Raw genomic sequence first — 24,556 nt, forward strand, 5'->3', positions numbered from 1 at the left:
GAATTGTTTTACCGTTTGGAGATTTCCGAGTTTGGTTCCATGCCCTGCTCGATCACGTCGGCGATGGTTTTCAGGCCATCGAGCAACCACATAGACTGGAAGTCAACGACCTCTGCCTTGGCCATTAGGCGCAGGAGTTGACCCAGGGGGCGTTCAACGCCGACCGGTCCGCCACCTTTGACGATGCTGTTTAGGAGTTTTGGGACTTGGCTCTGCTTGCGGATTTGCGGGGTGAGTGGTTGAAGTTCCGCGATGTATTCGTCCGCTTCCTGGACCATGCGGAGACGCAGTTTGCGGAGGCGTTTCTTGTTGGCTTTGGCGTTGCCGTTTTCTTTGCCTTTGTCGCTCACGCTGAGGTTGTCCTCGTTCTCCTGGTCGGGCTTGGAGTTGCAGTTGAGCTCGTCGGCGTTGCGGGTTGGGATGGTGAGTTCGACGGCACGCTGGCGGATGTGTTCGATGTTTTCTTCGTGGCGGCGGGCGGATTCCTGCTGCTTTTGGATGATTTTACGTTGGAGTTCTTCGGTTGTGGCTTGCTGTTGTGCTTGAAGAGCGAGAAGGCGTTCCTCGCGATCGCGTGCTTTTTCCTGAGCTAGCGCTTTGCGTTGCTTTTCCTTTTGCTCTTGCATCTTGCCAACTCGTTTCTCCCGTTCCCTCCGAAACTCGCTCATGATTTGAAGCTTCTTCTGGCGTTCCTGCTCGATCTCCAGACGTCTCCGCTCAACGGCTGCTTCCTTCGCCGCTTTCTCCTCGGCCTTTTTCTGCCGTTCCGTCTCAAGATCCTGCAACCGCCCTTCCTGCTCCTTACACGACTCAATAAAGTCCAACCGCTTGTTCTGCGCTTCCAAATTCTTAATGAACGCAATCTCCTTCAACTTCTCCTCCTCGTCGTGCGCCTTCTTAATCTTATCCTTCAAGTACTGGGACCGATTCTCCGCCGCCCGTTGCAACCGCTCCTCCATGCGCATCCGCTTCTTCTCAATCAGCTGCTGTTTGGCCGTCTTGACGTCCTCAACGCGCGTCAGCAGCTGCTGAATCTTGGTGGCCTTCTCCCGTTGCAACGCGAGCCGTTTCTCCGTTGCCCGCGTCTGCTTGGCCTGGTACTTTTTCAACGTTTCGTGCAGCGACCGGCGCCGCGACGGACTCGACAGCTTCGCATGCAACTGCTGAGCCCTTCCGGGATGGCGCGCGACCAGGGCCTGCAGCGTGGCCAACGTTTGCGCTCGCTCCACCCAGGTCATTTCTAAAACAGAACCAAGTTCCGTTAACCAAAACGTCACAAGAGTAAAACATTCCAAACTCACCAGCCAACACCGACTCGTACCGCATCTCCAGCGTCATCTCTTCGTCTCCGCCGGCGTCCCCGTTCACGTGCACCGTTTCCAGATTCTCCACGCAGCTCTCGTTGTCCTCGAGATCGATGATGGCCTCGCAGTCCGTTTCGTCCGTCTCCGTGTCGATGTCAATTTCTGTGCGAGAATACAAAGAACAACTCGAAAATTAGCGCAAATCACCCACGAGCTCCAAGTGACGATCAGAACTGTGGCGGGTTTTCGGTGATGGAACGACGATCGGTGTGCAAAAAGGCAAGCCCGAACGAAAGTGAACGCGCACGTGGTCGCGTAATCGCACGCGCGTTGCTTCATGAGCGCGCTTCCCACCGCGGCGATCAATTCATTGCACACACCACACCTGTGTTGGATAACAAACAGACGAGCGAACGCTGCCGTTCGCGGCTGGGATGGATTCGTAGTTGATTCATTTGATGAGAAGTGGGTTATCGAAAAAATGTAACAAAAATGGTTGGCGGTCAAGGTCTGGATTTTCGATATTCTGAAGATTTGAAAAAAATATAGATTTCTAAATGCTTTTAAAGCATTGAAAATTTAAAAAAATCAAGTTGGTTTGTTTGTTAAAAAATTAAAGCTTATACAACCATAAGATTTCAGAGATAACATAACTACTTCAGAGTATGAACAGATTTTGGTATATGAAGGGATTTCAGGATTTGAGCTAAATAATCAAGGACATAATCCTTGGACATTTTTAAATAAAAATAAATTAACCTTCAAACGCCCATGGTAGCACCAGACCACCAATACTTTGAGATCGAATTTCTCGGAGATGTGAATATATTTTCAATTGCTATTCTTTTCGCATGTTTAGGAAACATAAAAACTAACTTCTGACCAAGTTTTATCCACATTGATGAAGTACGAGATTTTTTACAGACTAAAACGAAAACAAAAATCTGGTATTTTTGGGAAAATAATTAAACACTAACACTATGGCACTGCTGGTGACATGAAAGCATTTAAGAATTAGACTAGGTGTAGACAATATATTTTTTGAAAATTGCAAAGCACAAATGCTCAAAATTGTTCACAAAATACCGTATTTTTTCGAAAATCCTCAAATTCACAAAATTTGCAAACAAAGCAAAATTTGTATGCTTAATCACATTATTATAGTTTTTCATGAATCTATGACATTTCCCCGAAACCCACATTCCCGAAGAGACATTTCCCCGAATGCCACATCTCCGAAAAGACACTTCCCCGAAATGTCATTTACCCGAAAATCATTTCCCCGAACGATCCATTTCCCCGAACGGCTACATCCCCGAATGGCAACATCCCCTAAAAACCATTTTCCCGAATGGCCACTTCCCCTAATTTTCCACATCCCTGAAAATCATTTTCCCGAATGACCACAATCCCGAACGGCCATTTCCCCGAACGCCACTTCCCCGAACCCGGTCAGGCGGGTATGGCCGTTGCCCAGAACCGCGCGCGGTTCTGGACAACGGCCATACCCGCCTGACCGTGTTCGGGGTAGTAGCGATCAATAAAGTATCATGTCCACAATAGAGCTTTATGACGTTTCGCGTACGCACACTAGTGCACCATTTGATTTTGGCTGACAAAATTTAACCTCACTTAATTTTTGTGTACGTACACGCAATACAAACGAACGTTGATTACTCTATTGAACGTTCAAAAAATTCCGAGCTTCACTTGAATTTTGAATATTCAAATTGATGTAAGTGCGACAACTGGCCAAAGGGATTTCAGGTCAGAACGTGTTTGACACACGTTCAGGCCTGACTACCGCAAAAATATGTAATTGTTTCTCGGGACCTTGGCAACCAAAATCAGCTGTCGAGCTTAAGTATAGCCCCTAAACTACTTTAAAGAGATTTAGTTTTTTTAAATCTAAAATGGCGGTGATGAAATATTCAAAAAATGCTTTTTGTAATTCAACAATCAACTATTTAGATTTGATTAAAAGTGTTGGTCGCAGAACTCGAATTGGACGTAAAAAAATAAAAAATAATTGTTCAAAGCCTTCATCCAGCCAAAATTGATAGGAACAAATTAGTTCAGTTAAACAAAATCTAGAACAAACTGAATCCTGCGCATCGAGTCGTCGCATGAAGCTATCGTTGCTGTTCTATCCTTACCACGTAGATACCGTTTTGGAAAATTGTCCTTTGCTGAAAATGGCCGCTACAAAAAAAATCTTTTTTTATGGAACGTGGATGATCTCAATACCCCGCACTCTTGAAGTGTCCGCGTGGTTTATTAATGGCCTTCTACGGTTATTGTTTTTTTTTTAATCTTACAAAACACGTAGGAGAATTTAATATTAACGTCATACTTTTATAAAAAAAAATCCCTAAATAACAATTTAGTTTATATCTAGGTCATCATTGATTTTTTGGTGAAGTAACCATTCGGGTATGGGACCATCCATAAACCACGTGGACACTTTTTTGGAATCTTTACCCCCCCCCCCCCCCCTTCGTGGACAATTGTCCATAGCATAGCATAGCATAGCATAGCATAACGGGTCTGCACCACGCTGTAGGGGGTGCCACAATGGTCAATTCAATATTCTTAGACAATTTGATTGCTGCCCGGTACAACCAAGAATATCTAAGAACGTAAATTTCCACACTGTGCTCCAAGGCTACGCCCATACAGTCCCGTGGGGATTTGGGAGGGGATGTTTTTGTTGTTCACTAGTGGCAAAAGTGCAGGGAACCCATGCGACTTTTAAAAGTGAACGGAATATTTTTGGGAGGTTTGGAATCGGGGTTAGGGGAATTTCATCGGGCCGATGAAAATGGTTGAGTGCGTAATGTATTTAATGATTTGAATGTTTGTAAGTGTAAATGTGAGTCTGTAGTGTATTATCTAATAAGCATATAGTTTTGTAAAAATGATAAATAATAAATATAATAAATATAGTAAATAAAATAAATATAATAAATACAATCAAGATGATTCCAGGAAGCTGTAAAAAAACAGTTATTTAAAACATAAATGCTCCAGATGGTTCCCATGCTGTTTTAGAAAGTTTTGTTAATTTAAGCAATTTGCTCATATATGGTATGAGGAGGTGGTATATTACAGGAAAGGAATAGGATAAGGAATAATATGAACATTTAAATAAATCATATAGTGAGTAGACAAATTTACATGTAAACATTTGATTTAAAAAAATTCCAGGAAGCTGTAAAAAATGAAAATAATTTTAAAACTAATACTCCAGATGGAAACACAAATAAAACAACAAAGACACAAGAATCCTAAAACGCGGCTTCGCACCTTCCACATAATTCGACATGAACACGATCACGTACACAGCACAAAAAGAATGCCACAAAAATCCATCTTTCCGGCGCTGCTGCTCACACGATAATGACGCGCAATAATATTCATTAGCACAATGACCCCCCTCACCGCATGCATGATATGAACACGATCACGAATACATCACAAAAAGAACGCCACAAAAATCCATCTTCTCGGCGTTGCTGCTCACACGATAATGACGCGCAATAATATTCATTAGCACAATGACCCCCCTCACCGCATGCATGATATGAACACGATCCCCTTCGTGGACAATTGTCCATATATAAAAAAAAACCTTTTTTGTATGGATCGTGGACAATCGCCATACCCCCTAAAGTGTCCACGTGGTTTATGGATGGTCCCTATATGTAAATTCGGGAAAACGGCAGTTCGGTAAAATGGCCATTCAGGTAAATGACATTCGGGGATATGGAATTTTCGGGAAAATGATTTTCGGGGAAGTGGCACTTTCGGGGAAATGATTTTCGGGGATGTGGAATTTTTGGGGAAATGATTTTCGGGGATATGGGATTCGGGAAAGTGGAATTTGGGGATAAGGGATAAAACCGTTTTTCATATACTGAAATTTTTACAAAATACCATATCTTATCGAAAATACTCTAATTTTCAAAATTTTCTGTATGGGACCATCCATAAACCACGTGGACACTTTTTTTTAGAAATCGCAACCCACCCCCATAAGGTGTCCACGTGGTTTTGGATGGCCCCTATCAAACGAAGCGAAATTGTGTATGTTTTTCACTTCATAAGTGTTTTTTTTTAACTTTCACAAAATACCTTATATTTTCAAAAATACTTGAATTTACAAAATTTGCCATAAATGGATTTCAAACAAATCACTATTTTGTATTACAGTCTAGAGTCGATTATCCGAAGGCCTCGGAAAAATTTCACTTCGGATAAGGGTACGTTCAAAAATTACGTCCCGGAATAGGGGGAGGGAGGGGGGGTCTATCATTTGTGACAGCCCATGTTAAAGGCATAGGAAAAGTGCGTGACAGGGGTGAGGGCGGTGGGGGGGGGGTCAGCAATCCCGAAAATCTCTGGACGTAATATTTGATCGACTAATCGAATCTTCGGATAATCGAATCAAGAAAAAAACATTTTTTTATTTTTAATGGTTAAGCTTTGGTATGACTCATAAACTACTCTAAAATGATTTATAATTTTAAAATCCAAAATAGCAGCGATAACAGGTTAAAATTTCCAAAATTTGCAATTGATGGGTAGCAAACGTAAAAAAAACTTTCACAAAATACCGTATTTTTTTCAAAAATACTTAAATTTACAAAATTTTGCACTAAAGTTTTTTTAAACACTAAAATTTTCACAAAATTCTCAACTTTACAAAATTTGCAGTATGTTGAAACCCAACCCAAAGCGAAATTTGTATGCTTTTTCACATTATTATAGTTTTTTTTTAACACTAAAATGTTTAACAAATACCGTATATTTTCGAAATTTTGTATGCTTTTTCACTTCATAAGAGTTTTTTCTGTCAAAAACTAAAATTTTCACAAAATACCGTATTTTTTTCAAAATACTTAAATTTACAAAATTTGCAATATGGATATTTAACGAATCGAAATTTTGTATTATAGTTTTTTTAATACTAAAATTTTCACAAAATACCGTGTTTGTTCGAAAATCCTCAAATTTACAAAATTTGCAGTATGGGTTTGATACAAAGTAAATTTTGTATGCTTAATCACGCTATTATAGTTTTTTTTCAAATACTATTTTTTACATAATACCGTATATTCCCGAAAATACTCCAATTTCTAAAATTTGCAATTGATGGGTATCAAACGTAAAATAAAAATTCACAAAATACCGTATTTTTTTCAAAAATACTTAAATTTACAAAATTCTGCATTAAAGTTTTTTTAAATACCAAAATTTTCACAAAATTCTCAACTTTACAAAATTTGCAGTATGGGTATCAAACAAAGCGAAATTTGCATGCTTTTTCACATTATTATAGTTTTTTAAAATACTAAATTGTTTAACAAAATACCGTATATTTTCGAAATTGTGTTTGCTTTTTCACATCATAAGAGTTTTTTTTTTTTGTCAAAAACTAAAATTATCACAAAATACCGTATTTTTTTCCAAAATACTTAAATTTGCAAAATTTGCAATATGGATATTGAACGAATCGAAATTTTGTATTATAGTTTTTTTTAATACTACTAAAATTTTCACAAAATACCGTGTTTGTTCGAAAATCCTCAAATTTACAAAATTTGCAGTATGGGTTTGATACAAAGTGAATTTTGTATGCTTAATCACGCTTTATAGTTTTTTTCAAAAACTATTTTTTTACAAAATACCGTATATCCTCGAAAATACTCAAATTTCCAAAATTTGCAATTGATGAGTAGCAAACGTAAAAAAAAACTTTAACAAAATACCATATTTTTTTCAAAAATACTTAAATTTACAAAATGTTGCAAATTTTACAAAATTTGAAATATGGGTATCAAATAAAGCGTTAATAGTTCAAATAGTTTTTTTAAATACTAAAATGTTTGCAAAATACTGTATATTTTCGGGAATACCCAAGTTTTAGAAATTTTGCATGCTTCAAACATACATTCAAATGTTGTGTGCTTAATGTAAAATTTTGCTTCATTTCTAAAACTTTTATTTTTTCAAAGGACCATATAATTTTTTTTCGAAAACATTGAAGATTCTACTCACGTTTACTTTTATCTCAAAAAGAAAAATAAGGTTTCTGATTTTCGAAAAAAGTTTCAAATATTGCCGATTTTTAATGTAAAATAAAATTAAAGGTTAGTGAAAATGTCTGATCTCAAAATAAAAAAATAAAAAAAAAGTTTTATCATGACTCGAATTTTCACAGGTTCTCAGATAATCCGAACATCGAATAATCGAGGCATCGGAAAATCAAGTCAACCAATCGTTCCATCACAATAAGCCCAATCTAACCAATAGCACTAGCTAAACTCACCCGTATTCTCCAGCTCCCGAATCTGCGCCTCCAAACTCTCCTGCTCCTCCAGCAACTTGCGCTGATCCTCATCACTCTCCATATCCTCCCGCTCCTCCAACTCATCACAACTGGACAGCTGCAATTCCACTCTTCCAGCCTGCTTCACCCCAACTCCCTCTCCATCACCCCCTCCCTCATCCGTCCCCAAACACTTTTCGTACAGATTCTGAATGGTGGACGACACCAAGTTTGTCTGAATATTCATGTCCACCTTGTTGAGCTGCGCAACGGCGGCGGCAGCGGCGACGTCTTCCTGAACCACCACCACCGGCTCGACCTTTTCCTGTTGCAGCGGTTCCGGCGCGGACGCGCCATCATCCACCGGCTTCAATTTGAGCTTCTCGTTGCGGAGGAACTCCCGATGTAGGGTTTTCAGCTTGAGTCCGGTGAGGTCGGACTTTTGGCGCGTTGGACCGTTGAGCGCGGGCGTTGGTTTGGCGGGGACTTGTGGTGCCGGGGCCGGGGTGGATTTCTTGGTGGTGGCGGGGGCCGTAGTGGGGCGTTTCGGGATGGTGGGAGCGGTCGTTGGTTTGGAGGGTGGGTTTTTGGGTTTGACTGTGGGAATGGGTTTGGGTTTTGAGGTCGTCACAGCTGGTTTGGGTTTGCTGACGTTTTCGGACGATTCCTGCTTGTCGGCCTCTTCGGCGTTGCCGTTTTCGTCGAGTAGGGAGAGCGTTGGCAGGCTGGCGTAGCCGCTGGGTTGGTTGAATCGGGTGGCCCAGTGGAGACTGGAGCGACGTTTCGTCTTGACCGTGTACCAACCGTCGTTGCCGTTGGCGTCCGAGGGCATGCTTTTTGGTTCCGACCGTCGACTGGTGACGTTCTGGACGCGGCCACCTTTGGTGGAGCCCTCGTTGATTGAGGATCGCGACCCCAACCGGTCCGTGCTGGCCTTCAGCGTCGAGCTGGAACTGTCGATGTCGTCGCGGGAAGTTTTGCGCGAAAAGGACAACTTGGAGGTCGTTGGTGGGGGAGCCGGTTGCTTCAGCCCATCGGTTCGTCGATTGTTGATCTCGATCATGGTCTTGGAGCGCGCCGAAAGGCGTGAACTCACGTTCGAAGGGACAGTCCGGTTGCGAATCGGTGGGGCTGGACGAATACTCGGCGGTTTCGCGTGTATATTTGAAACGGTTGCACTTTTGGCCGGTAGCGACACCGTTTTGGTCACGCTCTGCGACAAACTGGACAGGGTGGCCGACTTGCGGACGTTGCTTGGAGCTGCTGGCGCAGCCGCCACCGTCATCTTAACCGTCTTGGGAGGAATAGACCTCGCCGGTGGAACTGTTTTGCTCTGCAAACTAGTTCGAATCGCTGGCTTCGTAACCGCACTCGTAACAACAGCTGCGTATTTTGTCACCGGTGCAGCCACCTTCTTCACCTCAACCTTCTCCTCGACAACCTTTTTATCCTCAAGCTCCTCAACCACCTTAACTTCGTCAACCGCTTCAACAACAACATCAACACTCGCCACCTTCACCTCCTCCTCCTTTTTGCAATACTTTTCCAAATACTCCGCCAGCGTCAAGTTCTCATCGTCCAAATTCGTCTGCGTGTACTGGTCCAGCTTGAGCACGTAATTCTCCAAACTGCCACACTCCACGACCTGCTGCGGGGGCTGCTGCTGACACTGAATCATCCGACCGCCAACCCCCTTCTTGGTGGCCAAACTTTCCGTCGAGCTAAAGTGCTTCTTCGGGGAGAATTTGGTGCTGCCGGTGACGGATTCTTCAGTTGGTGCGCCAGCCGCAGCATGGCACGGGCTGTTTTTGCCGGAGAAGCTGGGACTGGACTTGCCCGAGATGCCCGGGCTGGAGATGGGTTTGCGGACGCCTGGAAATAGAGAGAGAGTTTTGTAGTTTTGTTTTGATCTAATATCTCAAGTAATCTAAGCTTGTTTTTTTACCTCTATTTATTAATTATTGTTAATTTCTTTATCTACTTCATAAATAACTATCTTTCTTTTACTATTGATTCTTCAAATAGTATATTTCTTTCACTGTCCATTGTTTTCAATCTTTACCCTTTTCTTCAAACAAATGAGGTTCGAGCCCTTACTCATTTTTTGGAGTGATCAAAGAATTAACACAAATGTTACTATTGTACTTTTGAAAAACTTTTATAAAATGCTTAGGACCAAAATTGTAACAAAACACCGCGATAAAAGAAATAGCAACATAAAAACACGACTCAACACTAGGAAAGATTTCAGGAGAAAACAAAACACATTAAAATAACAACTAGTTTTTGAATTCAAACTAAAAATAAAACAGTTTTTGCTTTAATGAAAGTTGTTAGGCACACTATAAATGGTTAGGCGCTTATACTTACATCAAACCCTACGTAATGTACCACCCCCGGCCGAGTTAAAATGCGTAACCGGAAAAGAAGGTGTGCATGCCTGGCACGAACACTCAAAGCGTGTTCTAGCGTGCTGCTCGTACTGACTCAGAGCAAGGGTGAGATGTAGGTGTAAGGGCAGTGCGTGTTCGTCGGGAACCTAGTGCATGAGATCGGTCAAGGCCCGTTCTTACACTGAAAATTGCGAATTGCGAATTGCGAATCTAATATCTCAAGTAGTAACCTAATAGTAAACTTATGAACAGCCTCAATTGAAAAACTATTAGAGGCCACCCAAAACATTTCAATTATAACGCAAAGGTCAAACCAAAAAAGGCAAACACCAATTACTGGCACGCATCCTCCACCAAACACTAATATCGAATTCAATAGAAACACTGATAAAAATAGAAAAAACAAAGAGCATCAAGGACTCACGCGGCGCCGGGTTGCTCTTGCGCACCTCCCACGCGAGCGATTGCGGCCGCTGGGGCAGCGGCGTCGCCTCGTAGTCCCACGAAACCTTGAACCATTCGGCCAGCGCCCGGAAGTCGCGGATGTAGTTTTCCAGCACCAGAATCGCCTCCTGGCAGGAGGGCAGATTTTCGTAGCACTCGACGGTTTGGTAGATTTCGTTGACCTAAAAGTGAGAATTAACGTTGAAAATTTAAAGTCCTTAAGAAATACAAGTAATAATTACCGATCGCTGCAGATTCCCGAACAGAAAGGCCCAGTAGCGGGCCTGCAGTTCGGACTTTTTGTCCCGCCCGGTGGAGGCCGAACGGACGCGTGGGGCGCCCGACTTGGCCGCCGATTTACACTGCGAGGCGCTCTGGATCGAGCGGGGCCTCAGGTTGACCGGTGGCTTGCGGAAGTAGGTCTCTGTGAAGGAAAAATTGTAAACAAATTGAGGAAATGAAATAATTTTGTAAATTAGGGTGTGATAACAAAATCGTTTTTCCAGTACAGAAACCTCCCAAAAATTTGAGAACGATTGGTTTAGTCCCCACATTGCGCATGCTTTTAAATATTGTATAAAAATTAGGAAGAGTTTTTTTTAATTCGGTTGTCGAGGGTACTTGACAATAGTTATAATGCTAATTTCTGGCTAGTTCCATGAGGTTTGAAGTGGTTCTGATAAGTGGTCTCATGGGAACCGGTTTCCGGAACATCCGGGGAGACCATATTTGGACAGGATCTTGTCGAGGATACTAGAAATGAGTTGTAGATTGAATATCTTTCTGATTGCTCAATGTTTGAAGTGTCGCTTGACCATTTTGAGTGGTTTTGAACGATGGCCCCACAGGAAACGGTATCCGGAACATCCGGGGTGACCATACTTTGACAGGATCTTGTCGAGGGTACTTGACAAGAGTTATAATACAAATATCTGGCTAATTTCAAGATGTTTGAAGTGTCGCTTGACTATTTCGAGTGGTTCTGAAAAGTGGCCCCATGGGAACCGGTATCCGGAACATCCAGGGAGACTATAATTGGACAGGATCTTGTCGAGGAAACTAGGAATAAGTTGTAGAGTAAATATCTTTCTGATTCCACGATGTTTGAAGTGTCGCTTGACCATTTTGAATGATTTTGAAAAATGGCCCCACGGGAACCGGTATCCGGAACATCCGGGGTGGCCATACTGTTAGCAGATTAGGTTTTTTTGGCAACAATGATACTTTTTTATCATATTTGCTGTAAATATTGAGGATTACAATGATGTTTCAATCAGATTTATGACCAAGTTCTGCCTAGCTCCGAGAACTTCCAGAACTGGTATCCGGAACATCCGGTATTGGTTCTACGTGACCGGAAGTTGATCAGTGTGACTCAGAAGTGTTAAAAGAGCAAAATTGGATGAAATTTATGGGTTTCCCAATTTTTTACAATAGATTATCCTCGATGTTTGACTCAGAGACAGCTAGAAGCACTCAAATCGGTTGAAAACTGGCTGAGCTACATTGATTTTACTAAACACAAAACGTCCCGGGTTTTTAGGGGTTAAAAAAAATCACTTTCCACGCTACATCAAACCGGACTCGCCATACGTTGCTCTGGAAGGTGTTCTATAAATTTCTCAAAGAGGATGTTGAAAAAAAAATAAACTTAAAAAAGATACAACGTGCTCAATATTGGTCTTCAATGTGATTCCTGACCCGAAAAAAATATTAATTTTAAATAATTTAAAGGGTTTTTGATTTTCTCGGCTTAGGCTGAACGATTTTTGTTTGGATGTGATCTACACAGCTAAAACAGTAGTAATCAAGCTGCGTGTAAAAGGCCTGGGTGTAAAATAAATATTGCATTATTTTATGCAATTTTATGTGATTTTACACTCTGAAATATGTAGCCCATCAGTATGGGAAACCTACTTGACCGAAATGTCAAGCTCATATATGCGTTTATCCTTACAGCTTTCTATCGGTCTGGTGGCCGAGTGGGCTAAGGCGCCAGTCCTTACTGTTGGTGCTGGGTTTGAATCCCGTCGGTTGCAATTTTTTTTGTTTTCGTAAAAATTGTACATGCGGTGTGTAATATTAAGTGTTTATTTTGACGAAGGTGATGTGCACGTTTTTGCATGCGATTTTACCATCGGATTTTTTGCTGTGTAATCGGTCCAGTTTCAATTCCCACACTGCCCCTGATCGCATAAATGTCCCATACATGCATTTTTGTCGTTTTTGAGCTATTGATACAGTTTTTTTTTTAAATCGTGGGATCTTTCAGAAAAGTCTATAACATCCAGCCCTTTTGGTCTGGAAATCTATTTTCGTGAAAACTTAAAACGTAGCTTTATGTGTGAGACAAACTTCAAATCTGTAGTTTTTTTTAAAGGTCCAATAAACCAAATTTCCAGTTATTGCTTTTTGGGTGTTTTTGAAATCGCCTTGAGTCAAGGGTATTAAAAAACACCCAAAAAGCAAAAACTGAAAATTTAGTTTATTGGACCTTTTCAAAAAAAAATCCAGAAATGCGTTTTTTCAGCTTGCTGTTTTTGCATATGGGACATTTTTGCGAACATGGGCAGCACAGCTTGGTATTGAAAATTGTAAAATTTCGTCAAGTTGTTAAAAAGTTATGATGTAAAAACTATTTAAACGACATTAAAAAAGTTGCTTTTCAACATTATTTTATAGATTGACGGGTCTGATCCAAACAAAAGAGCCTTTTAGAGGGTTGCCATTTTCTTCAGAAGCAATTTATTATTTTCATGACAAAAAGACTTTTTAAAAGTCTGCAATTTTTTGAAATCGAAAATTTATATTTCAGACAAAATTAAAATATTTTAAAAAAAGGCTCCAAACACCTATAGAAGGATTAAGCAACGTTTTTGAACATAAATTCCGTGATTTCTAACTTTCGTTTCTGAAAATAAAAGATACCTACTGTAAAATAACTATTTTCTGTGACAATTTCATATTATAGGCATTTTATTTATACAGCGATTTTACGCCCAACCAGCAGGATCCATCAGATCAAAAGTGCTCTGAATTGGCTCAAATTTGACATGGGAGTTCCTTGGCCAAAATAATTAGACCCGTATGTTTTGTTTTGCGACTAGGATGGTTCTATCCGATATAGGGTGTGTGTGTGTGTGTGTGTGTGTGTGTGTGTGTGTGTGTGTGTGTGTGTGTGTGTGTGTGTGTGTGTGTGTGTGTGTGTGTGTGTGTGTGTGTGTGTGTGTGTGTGTGTGTGTGTGTGTGTGTGTGTGTGTGTGTGTGTGTGTGTGTGTGTGTGTGTGTGTGTGTGTGTGTGTGTGTGTGTGTGTGTGTGTGTGTGTGTGTGTGTGTGTGTGTGTGTGTGTGTGTGTGTGTGTGTGTGTGTGTGTGTGTGTGTGTGTGTGTGTGTGGTCCAATCCAATACCCGCTAACCGGTAGCGAAATTATGGGAATGTATAGTTTGTATCAGATTTTGTATATGGGTCATTCCATCTGAAGCGGAACAGCACTTGAAAATTGCCATCTCCGATTCTGTCCAAATTTGGCAGAGCTGTTGAGACTATCAAAACATGCAAAAATCCCGAATTTCATCCAAATTGGACCACCCCCTTCATTTTTGTACCCTCCCAAAAAATCAACTTTTTGGCGATTTTTGAGCGAAACCCCTATTTTCAAACGACGATAACTCAGGAACCAGAAATCTTAGAGGGTCGGTCTTAGACTCATTTTTGAAGGAAATTGGACGTAGAATCCATTTCTGTGATCAAAATTTAGATTATAATATGTTTTCTACCTGTATTGCGCAATTGAAAACTTTAAATGGCCGTATCTCAAAACAGCCCTATTTATTTTTGAATTTGACCTCACCAACGTATTCCCCGTCCGATTTTACATAAGAATCACTTATCGACAGAAAGGAATATGTTTCGTTCCAGAGATATCGAATTTTAAAGTTTTGAGTATTTGAGATTACCTGAATTAGCTACACTCGCCGCCTCTGCTAGAAACAATAAGTCGTGCTGATGAATAATTACTACCTGGTGTTCTGTAAGATGAATTATTTTTATAATTTTATACGATTTTGAGATAATCAATACCTTGAGCAATCTATTTTTTGTTTAAGGAATATTTATTGGGTAATTTTCAATGCACTGATCTTCATGATCTCAGTGTCATTAAACCATATTAAGTATGGTAACTTTGAATATTTATTAACAAATGCTACAGAGTTTTTACACTAAAATTTTCAAAAAATCATCATTTTTCTATTATTTTTATATTTTTCCTAATTCCTCATTTCTTCCCACTTTATCAAATTATTTCTTTTATTTGAAGTGAGAACAAATGTAGTGCTGGCTGTGATAGATGAAATAACTCTCATGGGGTCTAGAGCTATTGCCATGTGCGGTAGCGAAATAGTGCCATTCAGCAAAAAACCCAAAATCTGCCTTACGGGTTGAAAGGTTGATCATATTAAACCGATTTTTATATTGTGAGCCAGTTTCATCTGAATAATTGATGATTTTTTTCAATTCTGTTACATGTGGACAGCAGCTTTATGGTCTTTCAAGATTTCTAAATGATTGACAAACAATAATAAAAGATTATTGTTCGGACGGTGTCAAAATCAACACAACTGAATTTGATCTTAATCAGATAATAAATCAGATTGATCTTTGTGATTTACTTACATTTTTCAGTTTGATACTTTCCAGAAATCCTCTTGCTTAAGCATGCTTCACGAGAGTTTTATTCATGTTAATTCATAATTTTTAACACGATAATGTATCGTACACTTTTTCTTAAGTGTTACTTACAAGATCAATTGCAATTTCCTGCTAGCTCTGCGGGAATTCCATTCTTAGGCTATCCATTGGGCTAGCAAACAAATTCACTGTATACTATTTTTTAATTTAAGATTATACAACAGTTTCCTACAGTGCTGTACATTCAATATTTGCCTATTTTGGTAATGATTATTTGGGATGAAATCTTATTTCAATAAAAGCAGGTAGCAGTTATTGATCAGCACGACTTAGTGCTTCTAGCAGAGGCGGCGAGTGTAGCTAATTCTGGTAATCTCAAATACTCAAAACTTTAAAATTCGATATCTCTGAAACGAAACATATTCCTTTTTGTCGATAAGTGATTCTTATGTAAAATCGGACGGAGAATACGATGGTGAGGTCAAATTCCAAAAATAAATAGTGCTGTTTTGAGATACGGCCATTTAATTTTTTTAATTGCGCAATACAGGTAGAAAACATATTTTAATCCAAATTTTGATCACGAAAATGGATTCTACGTTCAATTTCCTTCAAAATTGAGTCTAAGACCGACCCTCTAAGATTTGTGGTTCCTGAGTTATCGTCGTTTGAAGATAGGGGTTTCGCTCAAAAATCGCCAAAAAGTCGATTTTTTGAGAGGGTACAAAATTGGAGGGGGTGGTCCGATTTGGATGAAATTCGGGATTTTTGCATGTTTTGATAGTCTCAACAGCTCTGCCAAATTTGGGCAGAATCGGAGATGGTAATTTTCAAATTTACATTTTTTCTTGCACACTTCAGGTGGAATGACCCATATGCCGAATTGCTGATACAACTTATCTCATTCCCGGGTATTAGGTGGTGATAGCCCTCGCGCTTGCTTCCAACGACCCGTTTCAGAATGATAGAGCTCCTTGCGGTCCAATTCCGAGGTCGCTGGGCATTGTTCGGCCCCGCCTAAACATAGAAGCAAGCATCTGAAGGAAACTCGATCTATATTTAGACTTCCAATCCCCTCAGGCAAATCAGGGATCAGCGCGTATTTAATATGAGAAGATAGCATGTTTCAACACTACGGATCAATTCACTACTAGAGTGTAAAACCTTCTGATGGCCGACTGCTTAGGGTCCCAGTCCACCAATCCAGAGGTGTGAGTTCGAATCCCACCTGATTCATTTTCGTTTTTGTTCATATTCAAAGTTCAAATTGATGATTCAAAATTTCAAAGTTACCGACCGGGATTTGATCCCTGAACCCTGAACCTTCTGCTTGTGAGACAGAAGCCGTAACCATTAAGCCACGGAGCTGGTTTGGATGGTTCTATCCGATATAGGGTGGCCCAAAAATAGCGATTTTTGCAAAAACCGAATTTGTCAAAAAATCAGCCTTAAGTTAGAACATCCGAAGTTAAAACATCCGAAAATCAACAAAAATGTTTGTTGGACCATTTAATTATTTTTATTATAATATTACTGAAAATTTTGGAGTTTTGAACCACAGATTGCAAACTGACTTTAAAATTTAAAATTTAAAACAGTAAATAAATTTCAAAAAAGTAAAAAAAAAAATACTCAAAAAAGGAAGGTTTAGGATTTATTTATATTATCGGATTAAAAATAAAATATTATATAAATATTAAAAATTGTTTACAAAAAAAGCTATCAAAAACCCAAAATTTCTAAAATTGTACAGTTTTTTTTAATAAAGCACTAAAATACGCGTAATTAAATTTAAAAAAAATCCAATGCATAAAATTTCACGGTAAATTTTTAAAATTGTTAAGCCCCCATTCAATGTTGGTCTGAAAAATCATGGGGCCAAAAAAATAGTTTTTCGAAAAACTTCAAAATTTTAATGAAAATTAAAGTATAACCGTTTAACCAACTGAAAACAGCTGAAAACCAGTAAAAATGCATTTTCCCGCGTTTATAATCATATTTAGCATGTTTGAACTCCTTTGAAAACATTTTAAATTTTCATGAAATTCCAATGTACAGTCCAACAAAAAAATTTCCTCGATATTTTCAAAACTAATAATTGGAAAGCAACTGTACGCCTGTAAAAAGCATTTTAAAAACACTTTTTCATCCAAATGTTGAAAACAGGCCCGTGCTACTGACGTCGCTTGCTGAAGCCGCCACCAAATGTTTGGTGGCGCTGTTTCGGGAATAACATTTCAGAGGGTCACAAATCAAAATATGATAAATCTTATTTATTTATTTTTTTGGAAAAAATCCTGTAGCTGCTCAGAATGATTCTTTTCATTAAAATAAACCAAAAATGCCGCAAAAACAATATATGTCTAGCATCAGGTCTCAGGCACAGCTTCCCAGCAGGTGTCTTTTTAAAATCCTCTGAAATGTCTTGCCACAAATTCTAATTTGGCCAATGAACTTACAGATCATCATAAATTTAATTTTAATCTACAATTTGAGGCGGTTAAACCAATATGTGAGCTCAACCATGTTGTTGGAAAACCTTAAGAGCGAGTCCACGAACAGGGCATAGCCCATAGTTAGGGACGTTGTGGAGCTCACCATGCAGTTTCGAGGAAGCATGGTACATTTTACCACATTTACATTTACAAAAAAACATGTTTTTGAGCCAAACAAACCAACTTCTACGGTACGGTTCAAATTTAGAAGCTTATTTTGTTGTTTTGTGTCTATTCTAACTGAAACCAATAAAAATATCCAAATATTGTGCAAAAACATTGCTAAAATTACCTCATGTGTCCCGATTTGCTCCGGATAATGGTACACATTTAATTTCATTTTAACTAACAAAACAAAAAAAAAAGAAAAAAATGATTTTCGCCGTTCGATTTTGCGCCCTTTTCGTCATGTTACTACCCATAATTTTGACACTAGACACCAAAACTTTGGTACTTTTAAGGCTTCAGTGACATTGTATGTAAGATAACAGCCGTAGCATCCCCGTGGTTGAAACCTAGGCTTGTAATTTAAATTTTTATATTTTTTTTTTATTTTTTGCCTCGAATCCGGTACTCCATTTATTTTTTCCCTGTTTTCAAACATCTGGAGTTTTTTTTTTTTAAAAAATGGTCCAATAAACCAAATTTTTAGTTTTTGCTTTTTGGGTGTTTGTTAATACCCCTGACTCAAGGCGGTTTCAAAACCCCTCAAAAAGCAATAACTGGAAATTTGGATTATTGGACTTTAAAAAAAAAAAACTCCAGAAATGAAAAATGTTTTTTTTTTAATTTCCAATTTTAAACAAAAAAGATTGAAATTCATTTGAAATACAAACTTTATCTCAACTTTTACCCAAATAAAAAAATGGGAAATATATTTTAACTAATTGCGATGACCTAATGGGTTTAGCTTCAAATTTGTCCCGCCCATAAGGTTACTTGTTAGAATTTCATGAAAAAAATAATTTTCTACGGTTTTCTGAAACAAAGTACTTAACTTTATTAGTTTTTCTGATAGTTTATATGATTTCGAACCAAAATGTATCATTAACCCTCTAACGCCCAGAGCTGTTTGCTTATCGCAAAAATAGTTAATGGCTAAATTTTGGTACAATACTGCAGGAAATACTTTACTTTGACCCACAAACAACGAATTGGTGCAAAAAAGTTGAATTTGAAGTGGTGCACTGCCGTTCTACGCATAATTGTCCCATGTTCAAAAAAGTGCAACTGAGAAAAACGCGATTGAAATTTTTCGACCGATTTCTGTGTTTCTACGCATAATTGTCCCGTGGGTTCCTATTCGCCCTAAGTGTCCCTAATCGCCCCAGTTAGCAGTTTATCACCCTTATTTGTAATTCTCTTTCTATACAACAGGTAAACAAGACATAATGCTTACTAAAACTAATGATTCCGTATAAGAAAATACTTGGTGGGACAAATATGCGTAGAAGTTTAACGATGGGACAAACAGACTTGGTGTTGTTTTTAATGAGTTTCCGAACAAAGTACCAGATTTTATGTGTTTTTCTTAAAGTAAACATCAGACTAAACTTAAAAATGTCAACAAGTCAAAATCGTCCAAAACTGACATGGGACAATTATGCGTAGAACGGCAGTGCACCAGAGCACCATCAGGAAGATGAGCAACTTTTTTGTAAATCACAAAATCTCGTTTTCTTCAAATCTATTGGTCAGTTGTTTGAAAATGCTTCGAAATGTGTTAAAATTTACTTATTCTTTGCTGTAAGACCATATTTCTGAAGTATGAATTAAAAATTAAAAAATCTCTGCAATTTCAGATTTCTTTGATTGGCTCATTCAAAACTCACAAACAACCATTTTCATGAAAAATAAGGAAAATAATAAAATCATCGGTCTAATAACAATGTTTTGTCTTGTTTATGAATAGTCAAAACGTTTATAAACTTTTGTTTTGATAAAAATAAGCTTTTTCTGTAATTTAGAAAAAGTGCTCCTAAATATTTAGTTGCTCATATGCCTAGGTGGTGCTCTGGTGCACCAAATGAAAAAGGTTGAAAAACACTCAAAATCGGTCCAAACTCACAATGTTATTTACAGGGTTCTTGTCCAAGGTTTAAATGATAGCAAAACATTTTTATTTCATAAAATTTTGTGTTTGGTAATTTTATGGGCTTTCGAAAACAGGTCTTATTTATTTCCTAAAATTTGCCCATTTTTGTTTACATTTCGTACTGTAATTTTGCTTGTGCTTGACCAAGTTTGATAAAATTTAGGGAGATGTTAGTATACATTCTACATGAACACCTGCAACTTAAAGCACAATGAAAAGTTGTGTCTGTTCCGAGATATTTGAGTTCAAAGTTTTGGTGCTCTGGAGTAACCATGGGCGGGAGAGGGTTAACTCAATATTGACAAAAATACATGTAGGACGGACTTGATTTGGGCCGCAGTTAAGTGACGTGATGGGAGCAAGGGCGTCTATATGAAGTGTCCCTACATCTGCTACAAATTTCCGGTGCTTGGGGAGGGAAGAGAGGATTATATTTATTCTTAACGCCACTTATTGTAGCACCAAAATTCGTGCAAAAAACATATGCACGTGGGTGTACAGTAGGGTGGTCCAAATCCGGACTTTTTTAGGGCTACCCCCTGAAATCAAAGATTGACCCATCACTAGGCTAAATTCCAAATTTGAGCTGATTCTGACCACGGGAACCCCTCCCTCCAATCGCTAAAAGTTTGTATGGGAAAAATCGTCAAAATGTATGGAGAAAAGCAACTGTTTTACTTTTTTACCTGTGGAAGGCGCCATAATTATCCGATTCTTACCATTTCTCAAATGTAGAACCTTCATTAAATTTAGAACAACTTCCCCGAAGACACAATATTTTTAGGATTTTTTCCCGCGAAGTTATTAGCGCCCAAAACTGGCCATTTTTGCGCGGCCAGCTGTAAGGGGCTACCTAACAACGATGTTTATTTCCAATTCGTACACGCACGTGCTCTCTCAGGTTCAAACTCTCTCACGAGCTTGCTCGCCTGCCTGCCTGCCTGTTTACCTACAAGCGCGCGCTGTTTCTCGGCTTGGACTTTTGTCGTCGTCGTCGTCGTTTTCGTTTGATATCCGCTGTAATAAATATGTGAACAACAAAACGAAAAAAAAAAAACACCACAATAGATATCATATTATAAGAGCGTGTGAGAGAGAATACAAATTTGATGAATTAGTTCATCCATGAATCGTCATCTGTTCTGATCCAAACCTAATTGCAAACGTTTTGGATTTTAATTTATCTGCTTTTGTTACAAGAAATACCATGCCTTCTATCGGATGGGGAAGTAAAACGTCGGTCCATTTGCGTAAAGAGGATTTGGGTGACTCACCACACAAATCCTTTGGACGCCTAGAAATGAGCAGAAACTTGCAACAGAGCCCACAAAAGACCCGGGGTCGTTAAAGTGGATTGCTTTGCTTTTTACAAGAAATACCATGAAGTTTTTAGATAAAAAGGAAGGAATTTTCTTTAGATTTTTTAAAAACTGAATCCAAAAGAGTATCTTAAAGGAAGGCCGCAACTGCAAGATCTGAAGGTTGTTAACGATTGTGCAGAAAGAGATGTTTCCTGAAACGAAAAATTTACAGGTAAACTGACAAAAAATGATAAACAGTTGCAATATTTGTTGCAGGTGATCTAGGAACACAGAAAGAAATTTCCAGAAAGAATCAAAAAAATAATTTTAGAGAGTATGAATGATTTTTTTGCAGCAATAATTGTAAAATTGCCTGATTTGTACTAAAGTATATTTTTGTTAAAGCAAACTACCTAAAGGAACAACATTTGTATTACCTGAAGATTTGTTTCAAATAATTGAATCATTATCATGTTTCTTTAGCATATACGAAAAACTGCGTGTAGTGCTTGGAAAAACAAACAAACCCTGTTCTCATGACATTTGCTGTATTTTTTTAATTGAGCCTAAGCTGTCTTTTCTTTAAACTATTTTTTTCAGCGCAGTTTTATTTTTATTTTTGACATAATTAAATAAAATTATATGCTAAATATATCTCAAAGCAATCCTGCTATTTTAGTTGAAAATTATAATAAACATGCCAGAAACGCAGCGCAGCGGATAGCAAACGAAAACGACGACGACGACGACAAAAGTCCAAGCCGAGAAACAGCGCGCGCTTGTAGGTAAACAGGCAGGCAGGCAGGCGAGCAAGCTCGTGAGAGAGTTTGAACCTTAGAGAGAGCACGTGCGTGTACAAATTGGAAATAAACATCGTTGTTAGGTAGCCCCTTACAGCTGGCCGCGCAAAAATGGCCAGTTTTGGGCGCTAATAACTTCGCGGAAAAATCCTAAAAATATTGTGTCTTCGGGGAAGTTGTTCTAAATTTAATGAAGGTTCTACATTTGAGAAATGGTAAGAATCGGATAATTATGGCGCCTTCCACAGGTAAAAAAGTAAAACAGTTGCTTTTCTCCATACATTTTGACGATTTTTCCCATACAAACTTTTAGCGATTGGAGGGAGGGGTTCCCGTGGTCAGAATGAGCTCAAATTTGGAATTTAGCCTAGTGATGGGTCAATCTTTGATTTCAGGGGGTAGCCCCAAAAAAGTCCGGATTTGGACCACCCTAGTGTACAGATTATGGAGTAAAAGATGATCGAATTGTTCACCTAGCGCTCACATTCAATTTCAGGACCAAGCTGCAGGTATGGAGATCATGCATACATACGTACATACATAAATTTTGGCGACTTTCCGATTTCCCGGCCGGGGTTACCTTGAAAGTACTTTTTTCAAAAGATCCCATAGAAACCCATAGCACATATGATGCTTCGAAAATTTACTATAGAACTCATTGCTCATCCAAAAATCTCAATTGCATTAAGTTTAGTAACCCAAACAATTCTGTTACCCCAAAATTCAACTATTCCATTGCATCAACTATTCCATCCGCTAATCAATTGCGAGTGCCATCATGTCCAATTGAAACTCTCCAGTCGTAGCAAAGTAGAGAACAAAAAGCTTGAACAGACTAAAGCATTCTGAGTCACTATCAGCTACACCGCCGACTGAACGCGAGTAGACGATTCACACGACCACGACCACCTCCCATCCCACCCACGCTCAGCTGGTGAAGTAGAAGAGACTCTCCAGCCAAGAAAGGAGAAAAAAGAACGTTCTTTATGGTTCCTCCGCCGCGATACTCACTCTCCTCGCCCCCATCGTCGGACAGATGGTAGAAGTTTTTCGCCTCCTTGCCCTCCTGGTTAAAGTACCGTCGATTCTCCATCCTCATCGCATCCGGCCGGTCATCGATTCCGGAGCGAGGAGCAGATGTTTCTTCGGGAGTTTCTTCCGGCGAACGAGTTGCGGAAGGAACTTCCGGATAAAGTCGGAACGAGGACGGTGCACCTTCGACACCTGGCAGCTATTGTCCGCACACTTCCCGTCGATTCTCCCCGCGGGGAACACAAATTAAACACACACGAAATTCTTCTTTCTTCTTCCCACAAACGCAAAACCACGACAGAGAAGAAAAAACCTAATCGATAAAACCCGGAACCGTTTGTCCGGAAGTTCTTCCGCGACGTGACCTTCCCGAACAACAACCACCGTGAGGCGGGGACCACACGAAACACGCAAGGACAAAGTGGTTCCCGGACGTGGTTCCGGCGACAAACGAACGAACGAAAAAAAACACTCGCGAAACTCTTCGCTGACAGACGACTGGGCCTCTCCAGGTGTTGAACGCTGGCTGTGAATGAAGGTGGTCACAGAGGGAAAACGTTCAAAAGACTTCTGACACACACAAAAAGAACAAAACGGAACGCGACGAACGAGGACGGACCTGCGGAACACCGCGGCGAAGATCATTCAAGAGCCGCGAGGAACGCGGGGTTTGTTTTGTTTATCGTGCGAGAAGTGTCAAACGCGCGGGGTGGTTTGTTTTGGGTGGAGAAGAGCAGGTAGAAAGAGAATGGAAAAGTTGAATGCGAGAAATAGGAAGAGGAGGGCAAGCTTGCGTGCAAGATTTAGTAAAGTGGATGGTGTCGGGTAAAATGTGCTTTATTGCACTTTTTTTTTCGCTTTTTCATAGAATTTTCAATTTGTAATGTTAACATCAACTGGAGTAAGCAGGATAGACTCTTTGTTACGTAATAAAAGAAGGCTCACTCTGAATGCGACTGCGACAAACGTTTACATAATATTGTATTTGATAAATATAAATAATGATATAAGGCTTTCTAGGCCCAGTGAAAAAAATATAATTTAACTCAAAAATGACGAACTCCTCGTCACAGTGTCCTGATGCAAACAATGATCGAGCTGTAGCTGTCACAGCCCTGCGAAGTATGTTGTCTGACATATCGGGCAGCCAGTCAAAAAAACCAGCTAGAAGTCGCCTGACAAAAAACTTTTGCTAGAAAGAGATAGGAAACCTGATGCAAACAAACGTCCAGCTGTCATGTAAACATACTTTGAATGTGTTGGTAAATTTGTGACTAGAAAGCCTTATTGAAAATTAAAAATAAGGCCAAATCTTGAATAGCAGAAAATGAAAAGGATGGATTTTTTTTTCTAAGAATACAGTACACTCAACCCCCGGTGGTTGGTCACTTTTTCGTTTGACACTTTTTTAGTTTGTACCCCGTTGGTTGGTCAAAGTCAAACTAAAAAGTGACGAACTGTCACTTTTTACACGGCGCTCACGCACACTATCAAAACAAGCGTTTGATAGTGTATGTGAACTCCATGTAAAAAGGGTGTCAAACTAAAAAGTGACCCCGTTCGTTTGACAACAGTTGGTGTCAAACCATCGGGGTTTAAGTGTATAACAAAGAGAAAAGCCATCAAAATAATCATTAAATTTGCTGGAAAAAAATTAGAAATCAAAAACA

General features: G+C 39.4%; 1 protein-coding gene across 1 annotated transcript in view; it reads right to left on the minus strand.

Annotated features, from left to right (window-relative positions):
- LOC6041617 (S phase cyclin A-associated protein in the endoplasmic reticulum) overlaps positions 1–23,576 on the minus strand; it is a 133,923-nt gene extending 110,347 nt beyond the window's left edge. The window contains exons 1-6 of the mRNA XM_038252996.1: positions 22,866–23,576; positions 10,715–10,896; positions 10,453–10,654; positions 7,636–9,507; positions 1,302–1,466; positions 13–1,240 (exon numbers count right to left, since the gene is read on the minus strand). Of these exons, the coding sequence (XP_038108924.1) occupies positions 13–1,240; positions 1,302–1,466; positions 7,636–9,507; positions 10,453–10,654; positions 10,715–10,896; positions 22,866–22,953 (3,737 nt within the window). The 5' untranslated portion in view covers positions 22,954–23,576. The remainder of the gene's footprint in view (positions 1–12; positions 1,241–1,301; positions 1,467–7,635; positions 9,508–10,452; positions 10,655–10,714; positions 10,897–22,865) is intronic.
- Between the last annotated feature and the right edge of the window lie 980 nt (positions 23,577–24,556).

The sequence above is a fragment of the Culex quinquefasciatus genome, chromosome 2 (genome assembly GCF_015732765.1).
Source record: "Culex quinquefasciatus strain JHB chromosome 2, VPISU_Cqui_1.0_pri_paternal, whole genome shotgun sequence".
NCBI lineage: Eukaryota > Metazoa > Arthropoda > Insecta > Diptera > Culicidae > Culex > Culex quinquefasciatus.